Source organism: Cheilinus undulatus, linkage group 6 (genome assembly GCF_018320785.1).
Source record: "Cheilinus undulatus linkage group 6, ASM1832078v1, whole genome shotgun sequence".
In the NCBI taxonomy this organism is placed as follows: domain Eukaryota; kingdom Metazoa; phylum Chordata; class Actinopteri; order Labriformes; family Labridae; genus Cheilinus; species Cheilinus undulatus.
In genome coordinates this window covers 36305976-36324814 of record NC_054870.1, presented here as the reverse complement: position 1 = coordinate 36324814, position 18839 = coordinate 36305976, and the positions used below count along the sequence as shown (strand labels likewise).

Sequence of the window (18839 nt, the reverse complement as noted above, 5' to 3'; positions counted from 1 at the left end):
CAATGTAAAGAAAGGCACTGTTTTAAAATGGGATTAAAAATATTAATACCAGAACATGTAATGTTTCAATAAAAAGCTCGGTGCACTTTTTGTAAACGGTCAGGGGTGTTTGTGACCAAAAATACCTCATTGAAACCCATCAAAACCATAATTTTTGATCCTCTAGCCATCAAAGTAAGAAAACATGTATTGTATGATATTAGGCATTCATTCTGAAGTCATTGCTTCAAATTTGCATTTTTCCTGTTAGTCACTAAATGTCAGCCTTTCTCCTATTTTTGGTATGAGGGGGCACTGCATGGTTTTTTCCTGGTTTTCTATAGGGGCACTATTGTAACAATTGTTGGAAATCTTGAAATAAAGGAAAAAAGCATAAAAATCAAAGTTATTGCTTATTTTAAACATATTTAAGGCTGATATATATTGATATATATAGAGAGAGAGATTTATAGCATCCAGTATGGATGAGAAACACCCTGAGTGTGACAGTGTACTAGAATCTTAACTATTTTAAATCTATGATAAGGTTTGATCTTGGTTCACAAAATAATGCAAAAACGTTGGAAAACATATTAATGTTTATCATTTTTATTGTTTTTTATTTGTGTTCTACTATTTTTGCCATGAACACCCTAAGTGTAATAATTCATTTAACACCATCTGATGGTTTATAAACTATATTTCTATTGATCAGCTAAGTTTATTTGTTTGTTTGTTTGTTTGCAAATAAACTTTTCAATTAAATCTTAGATATGCTGCTAGAAAAGTAATAATTATGTTGTGGGTACGCGGTCACACCATTGGTTGTTCCTTGGCTCCGCTGACGTCACATCCCGTCGCAGCTCGTCGTGCTTCCTGCCTTTGCGAGGGAGGGGAAGGTGCTGACGGCTGGGAGGACGAAAGGAGAGACAAGAAAGCTTTTGGGAAGCTAATAGAGAGAGGGGAACGGCCCGGGTTTCCACCGTCCGTCGGGATATAAACACCCCAATTTTCTGTAGCTGCTGAATCCGTCACCGAATCGGCGCTGAAAATGTCTGCCATTCGTCAGCTGAGCGAGAGCAGGGCCATCCCGACCAGGACGGTGTTGATCAACGACACAACGCAGCTACCTCATGACTATTGTACCACCCCTGGAGGCACTTTATTTTCTACCACTCCCGGAGGTAAGAGGATCGCCGCCTGCTTTATCACATTTTCTCACGAACCAGAAGATAACCAGCCAGCTGAGCACTCTCCAAACACTTCCCTGCTCATGTCTCTGTGGCCTAGGCTGCCTTGTCATCCTGATCAAAACAAAAACAAAGCTTAGTCCCGCCCCCGTGGTGTCTGGCTGCTGTTTGATTGGCTGAGTTGTAACGCAGAGATTCTATTATCAATCAGTCATTATATTTAGAGAAGGCGGAAACCTATCCAAACTATAACCGAGATATCAAAAACAAATGGATAAACGGTGCATCATCTGTTTGTCTTATTGTTTGATATGGAGCCAAGTTACACAAGAAGGATTTATTTATTTTAAATAAGGAAGTACAGTAAATCAAGGAGGATACCACACATATCCCTGCATTACAGCTGTTATCTCAGCATTATGTTATTGACTGTACAGGAATCCCTGTGTAATTATTAGGAATCTTTCTTTGAACGGTTGTTTTTCCTTTTTTTTTTTTTTTTTTTTTTTTTTTTTTTGTATTTTTACCAGTGTGCCTTTTTGGTAAAAAATCCCAACTTGTAACATTCTGTTTGAAACAACTTGAATAGGTAAAAAGCAGTGATAAAGCAGCAAAGTTACCCTACAGAGCAGTGTTTCCCAGCAGGTCTAGACTCAGGACCCTTCACCTCCTCCTTACAGAGAAATTGTCACCAAATTTTCCTAAAAATGAAAGGAAGACCTGGGAAGCCATGTACTCACACACTTTATTTTACTCTGTTTCGTGTCGTAACATGTTTATGTTGGTTGCTTTCTAGTGCTTTGGCTCTCAGTTAGCTGGTACAGACCCAAAAGTTGGTCACACAGCCAATTTTAGTGTCCCGAGTGTGTGCTTGGAAAAAAAATATGGGGGAAAAGTCTGTGCTGTCAGGGTGCAGCTTACCTAGTGGTTAGGTCATGCTGTGTACTGTATGTGGTCGGCCTGGCTTCAAGTCCTGCCTGGGGCTCCTTTATCCATGTCCCACTCTTTTATCCCTGTTTCACTGCCCTCTAAATAAAGGCATCGAAAGTCAAAAAATATCTTTTAAATAAAGTCTTTGACATGCTTTTATTTTGAAGGACGTCTCCATTTCTGTTTTTTGTCACATTGTTTGTTCACTGTCAAGGCCAAACTGCCCCATTTGTCATGATTATGATTTTAAAAAATAGTTGTTAAGGCGCAGGTTTAGCTTGCTTGGTATAGAGCAGGTGCCCTCATACCGAGGCTGTACTCCTCAACGAAAGTATTGTGGGATTGCCTCCCAGTCTCAGCGCTGTTGCTGGATGTCTCTCCAAACATTCTCTCTCCACATATTTCCTGTCCCTCTTTAGCTATCCTATCATAATAAAGGCAAAAAGCCCAAATAAAAGTCTTAGAAAAAAGATTGTTGTTAAGGAGTTGTTGGTAGATCCTGAAGCCAGACCAGCAGAGAGACACTGCTCTGGAGATCTCTGTAATAGGGATCTTGTTAGCCCAAAATAATGAGGTAAATAAGTTGAGATTTTAAGATAAGAAGCGAAATGTACTTGTTATCAAGTAACAACAGAGTAAAATAAAATGTATGGATCTATTTCTGCTGTGGGCTTCTGTACATCATAGAATTCCATTATGTTTATTTTTTCCAGGCACACATAACTTACTTTTTGGTCCTGACCCACCAGTTGAGAACCACTGCTCTAAAGAACAGGGTGACTGTAGGGTCTTTAAAAAGTATTAAAAGTTGATAAATCAATTTACTTATAATTTAGTCCTAAAATAAGACTATGAGGTCTTAAAATTTGTTGTCTTTTTACGTTTTCATCTTCACCAAACAAGGTTGCTTTTCGTTTTTCTGCTTTTTATTTAAAGTTAATTTGAATCACACGTGATGTTCTTTTGGAACTCTGCCAGACTATTAAAATTGATATAACGTAATTATAGTGAGATGTATTTTATCAGCTGCAACAGTAAAGGGACCATGGACACGTCAGTGCATCAAAATCAGAATTAAAGAGTGCCATAAGTATCCTAAAATGGTCAATAATGGAATTTAATTTTTTTTTCTCAAAAACCTTAACATATGCTTTTCTACTTTGTAGTTTCAAGTGGATTGCAAAAAGTGTGAAAAGGTACTCTGAGACTGTAGGATAGCTTCTCTAGGTAGTTAAACTGAAACTACCTCTTTCTATGTAGTCACATTCTTAATCTACAATAAACCCAAAACATCTATGACATGGATACAATAGGGTCTTGAAATGTATAAGGAGAGTATCTTGAAAAGGGTATTAAAAAGTATTGAACTGAATATTAGATTTTCTGTATATACCCCGAAGAAGCTTGTGCCAACACATTTTCAGTACCTTTGCTCTGTCAGTTGTCTAACAGTCTATCACAATCACATTTTATTTGAAACTGGTTGGATGAGTGTTATGTAACATAGGGTTTCTTAGCTGTGGGCACTAAGCCTTTACAGCGAGACTCTCATTCTGCCTTAAAAAATGAAGTAAGAATTGAACAGGCAGGAAACATTTTGACCTCTCCAACAATATTGCCACTATTATTTGTGTAGGTGTATTCTATTCAGGTAGGTGTAATAAAGACAAGATGTGTCCCACTTTATAAGGAACTCCAGAGGAAATGTCTTTCAATTTTGCACCTATTTCCATGAAGACTCAAGAATAAAACGACTGTAATCTGATTGTAAAAGATCAAGATGTTCATCTCTCATTCTCATGATCAAGATGTTCATCTCTCTTATCTCACGAACGCTGTAAAATCTTTGAACTGTAGCACCAACATCTTTGAGCAGTTTACCAAAAAAATCACCGATGACAGCATTATGCACAAATATTTTTAGCATAAAACAGCAAAATTCTGATAAGATGATGACCATGTTCTTCCAGTATTTTCCCCCAACCTTTTGAATTGGCTATCTCAGTGCTTCAAGGACACATTAGAGTTGTTTTTTTGATACTTATAAATACTTATTATTGATAATTGCATCTCATTTTACTTTTCCCTGAATGTCTCTGAGATTGTCTTCCATTAATATTGATTTTTTTCTGGTTTGACTGCTTGAAGTTTATGTTGTGTTTTAGAAAAATAACTGGCTTTGTAGCAGATTTTAACTGCAAAGCCTGGAAGAAAAGGCAGACCATAATGTTTTATACTGAGCTGTAAAAGGGACATGCAACTTTGAAATGGCTTTTAATCAACTGAATTGTTCAAACACCGCAACAGCTTCTCTGCAGGGTGGGACAATTTGTATGCATGATACTTAAATAAAGTTCAGTCAATCAATTTGTCAGTATCTTTTATTGAATTTCATCAGATTTGTGGTTGAATCACACCTGTTGTTAGATTTTAATGGAAAGCATTCTGTTAGAATGGGCATATTTTGTCCATCCTAGTCACAGTCAGTCTTGGGAGATACTGAAAAATGCTAACTGTAAATGAGGAAATGGCAGAAGCATGCAACAATGGGGCGGTAATAGGAGCTGTCAGAGGTGTTTTACTAAAGATTAATTGTTTACAGGAGGATGTTTTTCAGCAGGGTGGCTTTAATCCAGCTCAGTCCTTGGACTCATAAAACATTTGATAGCGCCTCAATGTCCCTGGATAAACCATGAGTAACTGAAGCTTATTCTGTTTCCTGTTACAGGAACCCGGATCATCTATGACCGTAAGTTCCTGCTGGACAGGCGTAATTCTCCCATCGCCCAGACTCCCCCAGCTCACCTGCCTGTCATCCCCGGAGTGACTAGCCAACATGTCCTGAGCGAGAACCAGAAGAACGAAGCCAACAACCACATCAACAACCATGATGGCAAGCCCACAACCGGTGAGACCTACAATGTGGATCAAGTAACAGATTTGTACAAACAGGCAGCATGTTGTAATTAGACGTTGTAGTTGTAAAAAATATCAATGCAGCTTTTCAAGACGTGTCATCAACTTGTGTTTCTTCTTTAATTTCAAGGTGATGATGCCCAGTTTGAAATGGACATCTAACTGACTGGAACCTCACCAGCAGAAGCAAATGACCTGGCATTACCTGTGCCAGAGGCTTGGCTTGTAGAAACCAATGTTGTGAGCCCTCATGGCAGCCATCTTCTTTAGCTCTCTGTCTCGCTGCTGGATGTAATGTGTGTGTAAACCATGGGGTTTCAGTACATCATACATACAATTGCAACTCTGTGTGGCCAACCCCTGGAAGCTCGGTTTATTTGTTATGGTTAGCAGTCACTACCACACAGCTAGGAAGCAGGCCTGAATATTAATTGCCCAGACACTTTGTCCAATTAGTAGATTGCAGTGCTCATCTTACAGCTTTGTGAGGAACAGATTATATTCCAAAATTAAAGGGAGAAAGTTTGGACAAAGGGGTCATCTCTAGTACTGGCCTTAGAATCAGTCAAAAGCTTTGATATTCATCACAGTCTCTGGTTTGAAAGACCCTTGTGAGCATGTTTATTTAAGTGATTTTGTCTTTGGAACTACTTGAAAAGCTCCACAATCGAATATTGGTTGTTTGGTCTGTTTAGTTTCCTGTGATGATCTGTAAAGGGATGCTGAGTTTTTTTTATTTTTTATTTTGAAATAAGTTGAAGATGTCATGCCATTCCATTATTTAAGTAACTTTACAAACACAATTTAATATTTTCAGGAATACATCTTCATTTAACTGAACTTTAGGATGCAATTTTAATTGCATTGTAAGATCAAGTGATTGTATTTCCTAATACATGATACGCTTACTGTAAATCCGGCAAGTGAAACAAGCTTTTCTTTAAAAACAGATACATTTCAGTGTAGAATATCAGTATGAAGATACAAGCTAACTTCATGGCCCTGTCCCAATATCTGCACTTCTACACTTGGATGTTGAAAGTGCTCTTAGTATAGTGACTTTGTAAAGGACTGAAGCTGTCCAGAGCAGAACTGGGACAGTTGTGTGCAAGTTACTGATGTACTGTAGTTGCATTGTTTGCGGTACTATACCTGCAACACAGTACTGCTGCTAAAATAGATAAGACCATTGTATTAGGGCCTGTGTTCAAAGCCACAGCGCCAACAGCCTCTGTTCCAGAGCTGTTCTTACCAGTGTTTGTTGTTGCAAGGTTACAAAAGTAGACTTAAGCTTCTCTTTGTGCTGCAACATTGCTTATAAACAGCTGTATGCACTTCATGTTCTCCTAAATTTATGGAAAAATCCAGGAAGCATCAAAGAAGTGTGCAGAACAAATGTCCACACAGCTGTAGACTTGAAAATTACAACCTGGAAATGACAAAAAACATCTGCATTTCCTCCACCACTGCTGTTCACAAAGCAGATGTCCCACTCCTTCTTGATTTTGATTGGTCAGCGAGGGAGAAGTGACATTGACGAGCATTGTGATGTCCCAAAAGTTTTTTTAACTGAACGCTCTATGACAAAAAAATACCAGACGTTGACTGCGCTTTAGCTCTCAGGATTCATCAGTTTTATATTGAAAATTAGTGCTGCCATTGCAATAAAAAGCAGCTTTGGACACAGGCCCTTATCAGGAGGCATTAATTTGACAAAATAATAAATTTAGTGTCCAGAGGTTGGCGCTGTTGCCTCACAGCAAGAAGGTTGTGTATGCATAGGTTCTCTCCGGGTACTCCAGCTTCCTCCCACCACCAAAGACATACTCTTTAGGTTGATTGGTGACTCTAAATTGCCCATAGGTGTGAGTGCCTGGTGTTTGTCTCTATATGTTAGGCCTGCGATTGACTGGCGACCAGCCCAGGGTGTACCCTGCTTCTCACCCAGTGACAGCTGGGATAGGCTTGTCCCCTATGACTCTGAATGAGTAAGCGGTGTAGATGGATACATTTAGTTTCCAATTATTTAGCTGTTTAAAAACTCACAAATCTACAGGAATTCTGGGTGGCAGCCTTAAAGAAAGTGAGCTTTGAAGCCCACTTGCAAGAGGGTGCAAGAGGGCACCCCTGAACATCACTGAAGATTTGGAACGCCTGGAAGTCATGCACCCCTTAGCATGAATATGCAAATATAGGATACAAGGGTGGAAGTGAAAACACTGGGACAGGGCCTATTTTGACCTTATTATGAATCTTTTTTTTTTTTAATCCTGCTAGGGTAGAATGAATATACTTTCACTCCAGATTAGATGATTAACTTTTTTTGGTAGGGGATTTGTTTCCATAACTCCATAATAAGTTCTGTCAATACTTTGCAACATATGTCAGTGTTTTTAAATATTCAGACAGGATAAATATTAAGAATAATGTGGAAACAGTTTATATCCAAAAGCATATTTTTGGGATAAACTACAAGATTTTGAAACTTGAAATAATCCTGACATTTTATATGCATTTTATTTTCATTTTTGAATACAGTTTTTTAGTATTGAGGGGTACAAGCACTATCAAGCCTTTAGATTTGTTTTAAGTGTTAAGAAACCAGAATATATTGGTTTGTGATAGGCTTGATGGATGCTGTTCATAATCTACAAATCTGTCCCTAGTGTCCTTAAATCATTAACATAACCTTTATAACTCATGTGTCATGCCTGCCCATGCCTTACTTCACATCAATGCAGTAACTGAGACTTGGTTCCTCGTCGTCAATTTGTACTTTCCAACAGATGTTTATTTTTTCACTTTAACACTGAACAGGCAACAAATGTTTTAGTTTTATCCTGATTGATGTCTTCAGAAAGCAGCTGTGAAGTTTGAAAGTATGATGACGTACAAGTCATGTTTGGATTTTTAAGTTCAGATGGCGATGTGGTTAAGAGTGCCACATGTTCCTGCAGTCCCATTAATTTTGAGGGATTTTTTACACCACAATCATAGTCCTGTCTGCTAATTATACCCAGCTCTGAGTGGAGCAATGAAATGTCCACAATGACCACAAATGTCCTGTTTCTCATTTGTATGACTGGAATCACTGAATGGCTGAAGTGATGTCTATCAAAGATTTTATTTTTTTTCTTTCCGGCCTTGTCATTATTTCTGGCCATGTTTGCCGACCAACAAACACATTGAGGGGTTGCTTTGAACCCATTTTGCATTGCACATTTTTAAGCGGTAAAACTCTGTCATCAAAAGTCAGATTTGCAGATTTCATTTCAAATCGGTTTGGTTTGACAATGAGGGCTTAACATTGTGTGCTGAAAGAGATTTGAAACAAACTTACTGTAACTTTCTGTTCTGATTTTGAATAACTTTATTTTAAATGAAACTGCAATGCCACTGGACATTGTTGCTGCAAGATCAATAAAGTTCCGTAACAAAAAAAATTGCATGCTGTGTTTTTACTTGTCTTATTAGGAGTTTTTTCCAAGTTAATCATAATGACAAATAAAAGAGCTGTGACCTACTCCTTGTGCATCATGTTTACCACAATGCCTCTTAGCTGCAACTGCAGAGATGGACAATGTTCAAGAGATCCCAGTCTCTCTTTCCATATATGAAATACCACATTGCAGTTACAGATAAACTTATGATAAAACACCATCGTAAACCCTTTGCATCATTGCACCCTTTCATTTTCTTATTTCTCCTGCCCTCTACTAGCAAAAGGAAGTGACACACACAAGCTATTTGTTTATTCCTCTTACTGTGAACCCATCAAACTCTGATTTGAAAGAAAGAACTGTCCACACCACTTACACATTTCACTGAAGGAGGCCTTACTGGCAATGGTAAGCATTTCAAAATCTGGCCATTTGACAGGAAGTTGGTGTAACTGTCATAGGACATGTAATTTGAAACATGTAATTTGCTTTAAATTTCACATGTTTGATCTACATCTGCCCCTCTATACATTTAGATGTGAATTACAGGGTTCTGCTGTAGCACCACCCCCTGTAAGAAGCCAATAACACCTCTAACATGAAACTTCACACCTCTGAATTTTGCACAATAATTATTCCTGCCCTGATCACATCTACATATTAGCATTTTTCTTTGATACGCTGCCACCTACTGTTGCTCGCTAGTAGTACCTCATACATAAAGTGCTATGTGCTCATTATTTCAAGTTTAATGACAGTCTTAGGAGGATTGTCATGGCCTCTCTGTTTTGTTGCAGCAAACTGGAGGGCTTGCCAACATCAAACTGGTCAGGGTACCAAAGTATAATTTATTTATTTTCTTACATGCACCAGGGTGTGAGGGACCGTTCAGTGTTGCTTGCAGCCTTAGATCATTTCATAACTCAAAGATTTAAGGGAGTAAAATGCAGTAGGAGCATTGTTAATGTCCTGTGGAGGCCTGCTTTGAAAATCTATTATAGAAATTAAAACTAAATTCTAATTATATGTCAAATCCTCAAGCACATTTCTAGATTAAATATAATTTAATGTAACAGAAACTGTTCCATTGAAACCAGAGGCCTATTACCCAGGTAAATAAAGTATTAACTATTCAGACGTTGCATTGCTGACATCTTGTGGACTGTGAAAGGGACTACTAAGCCATTTCCTCAAATGATGGAGAACTAGTAGTTTATCAGTTATTATTTATTTATTTTATTTTGACATAATTTTAGCAAGATGAAGCCAGTGAGCTCAAGATCTCTTTTCCAGGGGTGTGCTGCAGCAATAGGAAAAAAACACAGGGGAAATTTCACATAATAAAAATAATAAATTAGACTAATAAGACAATAAAAATACACCTTAGTACACAAACTATATCCATACTTGCAAACCCATGCCCTGGTTAATAAATCACATTTTAAAGCAGTTGAAATCACCTTACCTTTATACAGGAGTTCAGACACAACCTCTTTAAAAATGACATTTGCTGCCAAAGAGAGGACTCTACGGGTCATTTGAAATTTATAATCAGTATCTATATTAACTTTGTTGTGAAAAAGTATTTTATACATATCGTATAAGGAAATTATAATTTTACAGTTGTTTTAATCTGCTGTTTTATATGCACAAATTTGATATATTATAGTTGTTAACATATGGAGTTGTTAGCATATGCTAAAGTAAAAGGAATGTTTTTAAAATTTAGAATTAAATAGAATGACTGACCAAAAATAATAAAAAAAAATAAATAAATAAAAACTATTCGCCGAATTTTCTTTTTTCAGATTTTTGTTAACATTTTTTCATCAGGCAAGGCAAAAACGCGCCCACTGAATTTTCAGCAGGCATTAATCCGGGCGCCTACTGGTCCTTCCTCCTTTTCTACGTCCCTGAGCAAGGCCGGCGTCAAGATGGTGAGTCTTGAGACAAAATTACAAGTAAAATCCGTTCATTATCGAAGCCATCCTGACGTTGAAACACATTTCATGAACACCGAGTGATCCTACATGTCTGATTTATAAGAAAAGGCTAATATTGACGTACAATTTAAACCTTTAAGAGGAAATAAATCGACACCGTCCAGATGCTAAGTTTCCCTCATTGATGTCCATCCGGACGTTAGCCCACTCTACTTACCTGATAAGCGACGGCTTGAATGACTGCGTTTTTTGCTTAAAGTGTCTTTATACAAGTATATCATATTCTCTTTGCTGCTGAATGACACGTTTTTATTCAAAGTACAGCAACTGAGGAAATGTAAGGTGTAAGTGTTGACAGCTAACATTAGCATGAGCTACAGACACAGCCATGGTAGGGCCGTCAGTTGTAGTAAACTAACGTGTTAAATATTAGCACTTCTATTGTGCTTTCCCGGTCTGTAAGTTGACTGTATTTAGACCATGTTAGTATTGAATTTTATAGATAATGAGTAGGCTACTTTTTTCCTGCTAGTTGACAGAGAAGCTTACAGATTATCATGCTGAATGTTGTAGTACTTGCAGGGGTTGGCTGCTTCTCTTTGCATGACCTTTTCACTTTAGGAATCTATATTATCGAGTTTAAAATCAAGTAGTTGTTGGAATATGTTGATTTCATGTTATATCCTTTCTCCCTCCCAGAATGACACAGTGACAGTCAGGACCCGCAAGTTCATGACGAACCGGCTGCTTCAGAGGAAGCAAATGGTAAGCTTAAACCTCTCAAGTTTACTGTGCTGATAATGCCAGAGTTTAGTTTACCTTACAAGCTTAATGAACCCACTCTCTTTCCACTCTGTAGGTCGTTGATGTCCTGCACCCCGGCAAGGCCACAGTCCCCAAGACTGAAATCAGGGAAAAACTTGCCAAGATGTACAAGACCACCCCTGATGTCGTGTTCGTGTTTGGCTTCAGGACTCAGTTTGGTGGCGGCAAGACAACAGGCTTTGCCATGGTGTACGACTCCCTAGACTATGCTAAGAAGAACGAGCCCAAGCACAGACTGGCCAGGGTGAGTACTGAACCATGCGGTTCATGGGACCATGGTTATTGTCACTAAAATAATCATGGCTATCAGTATCCAGGGTTCCTGCTAATTCTGAAAATCTTAAAGTTGATTTGATAAGTTTAAGGCCAATCAAAAGGTTTTAGTCTTATTTTTATTCAGGAGTGGTCTTTAATTTTAGGCCACTCTTTGACTTAGACAAGTCTAAATCCAATCTTTATTTTCAACTTACATGTATTCAATCAGTCTTTTGTACATATATGCTTGTTGTATGTTATGATAAATATCCCTGTATTGTATGTTGATAGAAAAGAGGCATGCATTGGGCCAAAAATGATCAAATTGTGAGTTTTTTTTTTTGTTTTGAACTGGATTCTTACAATTGTAGCAACACTGAGTAACACTGCGTTGTTTTAATGTGCTGAAAATATTAAACAATTCTGATAGTTCACAGTGAAGTCATTTCACCTAGGATACTTAAAAAAGTAATAATAAATTGTGCTGCAAGATTTTTAAAATCCCATGCTTTAATTGATTTTTCCACTGTAGAAAACACCAATTCTATCCTGTACTACAAATATTTATATATTTAAATATTGGTAGTCTATTTTTTTTTTAGAAACAGACAAACATTTGATTTTTATCAGAAATGAAGGAGGTTTTTTTTTTCCCAAATACAGCCACACTAAAGAAAAACTGTCTTAGGGTTATATGTGCAAAATAACCTACTGACACTGAGCTCCACAGTGCAAAAAAGAAATGGCTTATAAATTTAGATTGATTCTCCTTATTACTCAGCCAGTTTGCAGGATGGCTCCCTGAGATACTCCTGACAGAGTGCTTTAAATAACAACAACAAAAAGAGATTCTTAAATGTAAAAAATCTAGCTATAGTTCAGAGGTTAAATATGCTCTGAAATTTTTGAGACTCAAGGTGAACAAAAGAAATAAAACTTTAGCTGAAGTAGTTCTCCTGATTCTGCTTTAAACAGCAAAAACTAACTAAGTAACCAAGTTTGATGGGCTTTCACTGTTAACAGCTCTGTAACAACCCAGTGACACCCACATCTCCAATGCTGGAGACACCTTCGTGCACAGACAGGGCTACCCGCGGGAAACATGGCACACAGGAGTCCGTCATTGCTTTTGCCATGTTTCACGCACTGTTGCGTAGCATGACATGCATGTTCTATATCTCCATTTTCCATATCCGGAACATGTTATCAAAAGCGGCTGCAACTGCGGCTGCTGAGTGAGCACTCCTGTGAGTGCAGGGCAGGCTTTTTAAGAGGAAAATCCTCATATCCACTGAGGCAGTGAGGCTCAACATGCTAACAGGACGGACACTTGATGTCCATATATCTGTGGTGAAGCTAATATGCTTAGCGTTAGCGAGGCGCTTCTCTACGTGACTGGAAACAAAGTTTTGCAGTTCAGGTAAGGCTATAAACGCCAGCTAGGTATAATGTAGCGGGGCTTTAAATGCATCATTAGCCTGTGGGAGCCTGTATATTCCACCACACTGAATGGCTGGTTATCAAGAGCTATAAAATCAATGATTTTCCTGTTCAACTCCTTACCTGTGCTTGGTTGCTGCTTTATATTTTAGTTGTCGAATGACTTAAGTAGAGGCTGTTGACGAGTTTTTCCTGGCATGAAATTTTGTCATTGTTTATCGTAAGAAAGTCCTTATAGTCATCAGGGTGACTTTTTTTTAGATGCAGAATTAAAGTGGTGGTGTTAAAGGCATGTTGTTGTCGAGTCCTCCTCACATCACATGTACTTTACAAGCGATCCAAACAGCTACTTTGCTGTCTTGTTCCTACACGTCAAACTTATCCCACACAGCCAACATGTTGAGTTTGTTGTTGGCGCAAGTCCGGCATCATCGCGTGCGCTTATTTCTGACATCACATTATCGGCCGCACAGATCGGTGTAAATTTTATTATTGGCCGACACCGTTAATTAACTTTAAAGCTATTTTTCGGCCGATAATATCGTGCATCCCTAATTGATAGCAAAAGTACCCAAAGCTGTCATTAGCAGAGAGACAGAGGAGCAGCACCAGTGTTTACAAGCAAACTGGTGATACAGAAACAAAAGAGATTTTCTGACTGTTTCACCACTATTATGGGCTAAAGAACTTAAACACATAGATACAAAGATGCAGGATTTTATTTGGTTTCTGAAGACTTGCTCCTTCCTTTCCACTGTTTTTTGCCCTGTCACAGTCTCTACCCTTCTACCCCTTTATTTAGCGATCATTTGAATCAGATGTTGCCAGTTAATCTTAAAACTAGATATCACTTGCTTTATGTTGTAGAACTTAATAAACAGGATCAAAAGTTTGTTGAACAAAAAAAAATCCCTCTGTGGTCACCCCTTGCTGCTATGTAGGGGTGTAATAGTTACAGGTTTTAAAAACAAAACATATTTATTGAAAGCAGAATAAAAGTGGTAATAGGGAGAAAGTTCAACTAAGACCCTTTAGGATCTTCTGAAAATGCTGTTAACTTCAGCACCTGTAGCAGATACAGAGAGTGGAGGAGAGAGATGGTGATGTTGCCCGCCCCAAAAAGATTGTTTAGCACTGACCTTTTAGCTTATTTTCAGGTCATCTCAGAAAACAAACCTATGTTGCATGCTACGTTTGCATCAGGGATGCTGTTCAATCCTTGATTGATGCTGGATCATATTTACCATAATATTTTCAAAATGTTGTAATCAAAAAGGATTTTAATGACAACTGTTTACATCAGAATAGTTGAACTAACTGTGGGGAGTTTTACCTTGGTTATCATTGAAACACAAAGCGTTTCATCCCTGCACAGAAACTAGAGGTTAAACTGATCAGAGAGGGATTTGAGTCTTTTGTTTGTTCTTTCTGCAGCAGAAAGTGAAAGATGTCTTATGTTAATGATCAGTAGGCAGCATTCCCATACAAACACAAATGCTTGTGTTGTAGATACTCTTTCCTCAAAGTTGCCAGTGGCCTTATTTTCCTCCATTAGCTTGATCAGCATTAAGGAGCATGAGGTAGAGGGTCACCATGTCTCAGAAGATAAGGGGATAGGGTATCCAAAGGTACGAAAGGATGTTCAACTTGGTTATCAATAACCTAAAAAGTTTGCTGTTCATTTTTGGAGTTTAATGTTGATACCTTGACAATTGGGCACTAGTGTCAAAGCGTATGTTACTGTATGCGTGTTTTTAATTTTCAAGTTTGATGTAAATTTGTTTTAACCTTAATTTAACAAGGAGTTTTCCCATTAAGATGGAAAATTCTTCCTTGCATGGGAGCCCTGGCCAAGATGGCTACACATTAAGTTCAGCATATGACCAATTAAAACCCATAACAGCAACAAAGTTTACATCAACTAACTAGTCAGCAGCTTTCAGCATAAAATGTGTATATACACTGGTCAACTGTTCCCCCAATTCTAGCTTTAAAATCTACCAAACTAATACGACGCTCAGGCTTAAGATTACCCTGTTGCTCAGACAAAGGTGACGGAGCAATAACATTGAAAGCTCTTTAACCAATGAGAGTGAATACAAAGAATTTCATGCATGATGAAGTCATGAGAACAAGGCTGCTAATGGCTTTTGGAGTCAGTAGAGAACATGGATAAGAAAGCAATTTATGCAGTGTGGCCTATTTAAGAAAGAGATACCAATGTTAGAGCCCTTTATTTTGTAGAGACAACCAACCATCCTTTTAAACCAGATGAGATAAATGGCAAGGCAGAATGTTGGGGTTCAACATTTTCAGGATATCACAATTCATTTAACAAGAAAATCCTCTTTGAGATGAAGAATCCCATAAGAGTCTGAGCCAAGATGGTCAGCAGCACAATCGACAGTTACAGACATGATACACAGCAGTTACACACTAAAACATAATCAGTTGTAGAGAAAAATGTGACATGAATCCTTAAATACTCAACTGTCAGTTTTCCTACCAAGACTGCTGTGAGTGCTGAGAAAATGAGTAAATTATGATAGGTAGTGGAACGTTGATAACATGACATAAATCCATCATGTGTGTTCCTCAGCACGGTCTCTATGAGAAAAAGAAGACCTCAAGAAAACAGCGCAAGGAACGCAAGAACAGAATGAAGAAAGTACGAGGCATCAAGAAGGCCAGTGTGGGCGCTGCTGGCAAAAAGGTATTGTGACCATTTTTTATTTTTACCAAGCTACTGCTTACAATCCACATTTCTCAGGTCTGAACAAAAATGTAACTCAATATTAGTTTGACATGAATGAGCCATGATTTATCTCATCAGTGTATTGTTTGCTTTAGTGCTGCTGATTTTTTTTCCTTGTTTTTCATATCAATTATGTTCTTTTCCTACCCTGCTAATCATTGTTTTTCACAACTTTTACTGTTTTAATTTCCTTTTGTCATCTTTCTGATCGTATCAAATGTTCTTCTGGAACTGTAGAAGGTAAATGTTGTTCATAAATAGACTAACTGCAGTGTGCAGATAATCCAGGAGTTATAGATACTGTCTAACTCCTCCCTTTACACCCTCACCTGACCCGTGTGAGAGTTGAAGCCTTTATGGATTTTCCCTTTGGATGTACGTGATGCATCCGTGATGCATCGGATATGACAGTTGACCCACTGGTTTAAACCCACCCAGAGATCACTTCTTTTAATACTACTTACTGCTAATACTTTGCTTTACATGCTTGAACTGAAAAATGATGGTGTTGTGGACCTTGTGAAAAATATTTCTATAAAATAATCTAATCAGGGGAATCCTTGCTTAGATGAAAACCTGATTGCTTCTGTACTCAAAGAGGTACGCTGGCCTAAAGTCACCCAAATAGATCTCTGAATTTTAAAACACTGCTGGGATGATTGATACTGTACAGTTACATCTGCACTGCCTGCAGTACATAACTGTAAAATAGACACAGTCCAGCAGTCTGTAGCTACTTTATCGACCTGGTTTGTAGTTTGCAAATCCACTCAGAGATCTTTCATTTTCATGCTTTATTTCTCAAGGTATTAATTTTGTTTAATCTTTTGTTCTTGATTTTGCTTCCCATGGATTTCTTTTGCAGAAATGAGGTGTCAGTGTGCAGGTATAGCAGCAGAAAAAAGCATGGTGTGCTGCTGTGTTGCACATCAGTAGCTTATAGACCCGAGCTGTGCCGTGCATGTCACACCTTACTTTACCCTGCAGTTTTCCAACAGTGACACCCCCCCCCTTTCTTTCCCATGTCGTGTTAAACTACATGCTTAGAGGTTTTCCCTCTCCTCAGTCCTTTGAACTACTGTTCCCTGCTAAATGGACTTATCCTCGTTGAGTGTTTACCCTCTTTGGCTTAAATTCAGACACAAGTGCTTTAAAATGCTTCAGATTTGTAGTTTCTAGAAGCAGAACCTGGGTGAAGCATGTTGTTCTGGTTTTTGCTTTGTGTGTTACGTGTGGGGCAGAAAACCAATGTGTGGATTTTTATGGAAAGTTCTTGAAATAATTTGAAATAACTTGTCAGATTTAACAAATTGGTGATGTTGGGGTTAACATCGTCCTGCCCAGTATGTTGTCTTAACTTTTGTTGTCACAATTTGCAGTCTGTAACTTAATCTAACTTTGTACATGTCTTTAAATTTTCCTGTGTAGTAATTTTGCTCTTGTCTCCATACAGTGAGCCCGGACCGCCTGGAAGGGTCTACGTGCTCAAGATGTTCTTGTATATTGTCATCAAATAAAGTTTGGGGAAAAAATTGGAAGACTTCGTATCTTGGGTATATTCATTTATACATATTCTGATTTCTTTTAGTTTGGTTGAGTTAAGAAAAAATTATTTTGGGGGAAGGCTTAAAGATGGTCCAAAAGGACTCTGTCCCTGTCCGCAGTAAAGCCAAAACTACTACGAACTGGTTTCCTGATGATGGTATTACTGTGCTTGACTGATCTGACCTGTCAACCATCAGAGCATGAGTCGATCAAAATCGACAAATTTGTTAAACATTTTGGATCAAGGCAAAGACAGAAATCATACAGAACTAACTGGGAGCATTTGGGTCAACTCAGTTCTTATGTTTTGGGTGTAAAAGAGCTGAAGAAGAGGACTCCGTATATTACAGCTGCACTGATGAGACTTCTAAAGAGGACAAGATAAACCTTGTAGGCCTTAGAAATAAGTTGTGAGTGGTACCAATGTCAGGCAGAGGGTGTTTTGTTTGGTGTGAGATCAGAAAAGATAGCGCATAGAGGGTGAACAAACTGCCTTCTTTTGCAGAATTTACAAATACATGCTACAACTAGCTCCATCCACTGATTAAATGTTAATGGTGTCATTACAGGTAATAAAATGTTATTTTACTATAATCCTTAGTTTCTTAAATAGCTCAAAATTAAAAGGAGAGGCTGCGAATGTACTGAAATTTAGCTAAGAACTAGTAAGTTGTTAAAAACTATTGACTCTTCTTGCTGTTGAGCTATGGATGGAATTACTCTACATAATAAATCTCTAGGCACATTACAGCAGAGTTACAAACCATTTTCAAACCACAGGGCTTCCTAGAACGTATTTAAAGCAATGCTGTTCCTCATAGCCTTACATAAGGCCTCATTTCACTAATTTTAGATTTTAAAAAGAAGTGCCTCCTTATCAATAAATTGAGATTTGTTTACTGAATATCTAACTATGACTAAAATAAAAGCTCTGATATAGGCCAGACTACTTGAAGAGAGCTTTGATACAGTTTTCAAGAGGATGCAGCCTGGCTTCATGAGGAATAGACTCATCTCTAAAAGCACTAGACTTGTTCTAAGTAGCGGTGTAGTGCAGGACATACACAGGTATACAGGGTATACAGACTGTATTTTTGTGGGCTCTAAAGCAGTAATCATCAACATGAATAAAAACTCACTTTGTATGAGATTACTCTGGAATGGAAGTTTCACTTCCTGAATTAAATCATAGAAAATAATGACCTTTTCCCATGAGATTCTAATTTTTTAGATGTCCCTATATGTAGAATATTTTAATTAATGATGTAAGAGTTCAGAGTAATTCAAGTTTAAGGTTGTTGGGTTAAGTAATCATGATTTACTATTGATTTGATAACATTACATGTATTTATCAAAAATGAACACTCAGAAAATATTTAAAATATAACAAATTCACTGTTTATCAGATGTAATATGTGGTCAATATCTCTAGACTAAACAAACCCAGTACGGTATTTTGCACAGCTATCACAATTGCCGTGTGAAGCCAAAATAACAAATTTAATCTTTCCAGCACTACTCGGTGTAACATTAAAGCATACTCTGTAAGGGTTAATAGTAGTTGACTATGATCTTTTTACCCAGATCATTCTTAGATCATGTGTTTGCCACATATATACTG

General features: G+C 37.8%; 2 protein-coding genes across 3 annotated transcripts; both read left to right on the top strand.

The window, feature by feature from the left end:
• The first annotated feature begins 846 nt into the window (after window positions 1-846).
• On the top strand, window positions 847-6852 carry eif4ebp2 (eukaryotic translation initiation factor 4E binding protein 2). Its single transcript, XM_041789583.1, has 3 exons — window positions 847-1163; window positions 4828-5007; window positions 5146-6852. The coding sequence occupies exons 1-3, from the start codon at window positions 1031-1033 to the stop codon at window positions 5175-5177; spliced, it is 345 nt and encodes a 114-aa protein (XP_041645517.1). The 5' UTR covers window positions 847-1030; the 3' UTR covers window positions 5178-6852.
• A 3423-nt stretch (window positions 6853-10275) lies between these two features.
• rps24 (ribosomal protein S24) lies at window positions 10276-17198 on the top strand. Of its 2 annotated transcripts, XM_041790022.1 has the most exons (6): window positions 10276-10392; window positions 11098-11163; window positions 11258-11467; window positions 15518-15631; window positions 16539-16559; window positions 17127-17198. In XM_041790022.1, exons 1-5 carry the CDS (start codon window positions 10390-10392, stop codon window positions 16542-16544), a joined length of 399 nt encoding a protein of 132 aa, XP_041645956.1. In that variant the 5' UTR covers window positions 10276-10389; the 3' UTR covers window positions 16545-16559; window positions 17127-17198. The 2 variants fall into 2 exon arrangements, with proteins under 2 accessions (XP_041645956.1, XP_041645957.1); XM_041790023.1 differs by lacking the exon at window positions 16539-16559.
• The last annotated feature ends 1641 nt before the right edge of the window (window positions 17199-18839 follow it).

Bases quoted from the DNA above. Each gene is read 5' to 3' on its own strand.
- rps24 (XM_041790022.1), top strand. The intron at 11,164-11,257 runs GTAAGCTTAAAC...TCCACTCTGTAG, and splicing joins TGCTTCAGAGGAAGCAAATG to GTCGTTGATGTCCTGCACCC. The intron at 11,468-15,517 runs GTGAGTACTGAA...TGTGTTCCTCAG, and splicing joins CCAAGCACAGACTGGCCAGG to CACGGTCTCTATGAGAAAAA.
- eif4ebp2 (XM_041789583.1), top strand. From the start codon at position 1,031: ATGTCTGCCATTCGTCAGCTGAGCGAGAGCAGGGCCATCCCGACCAGG. The intron at 1,164-4,827 runs GTAAGAGGATCG...TTCCTGTTACAG, and splicing joins ATTTTCTACCACTCCCGGAG to GAACCCGGATCATCTATGAC. The intron at 5,008-5,145 runs GTGAGACCTACA...TTTAATTTCAAG, and splicing joins TGATGGCAAGCCCACAACCG to GTGATGATGCCCAGTTTGAA.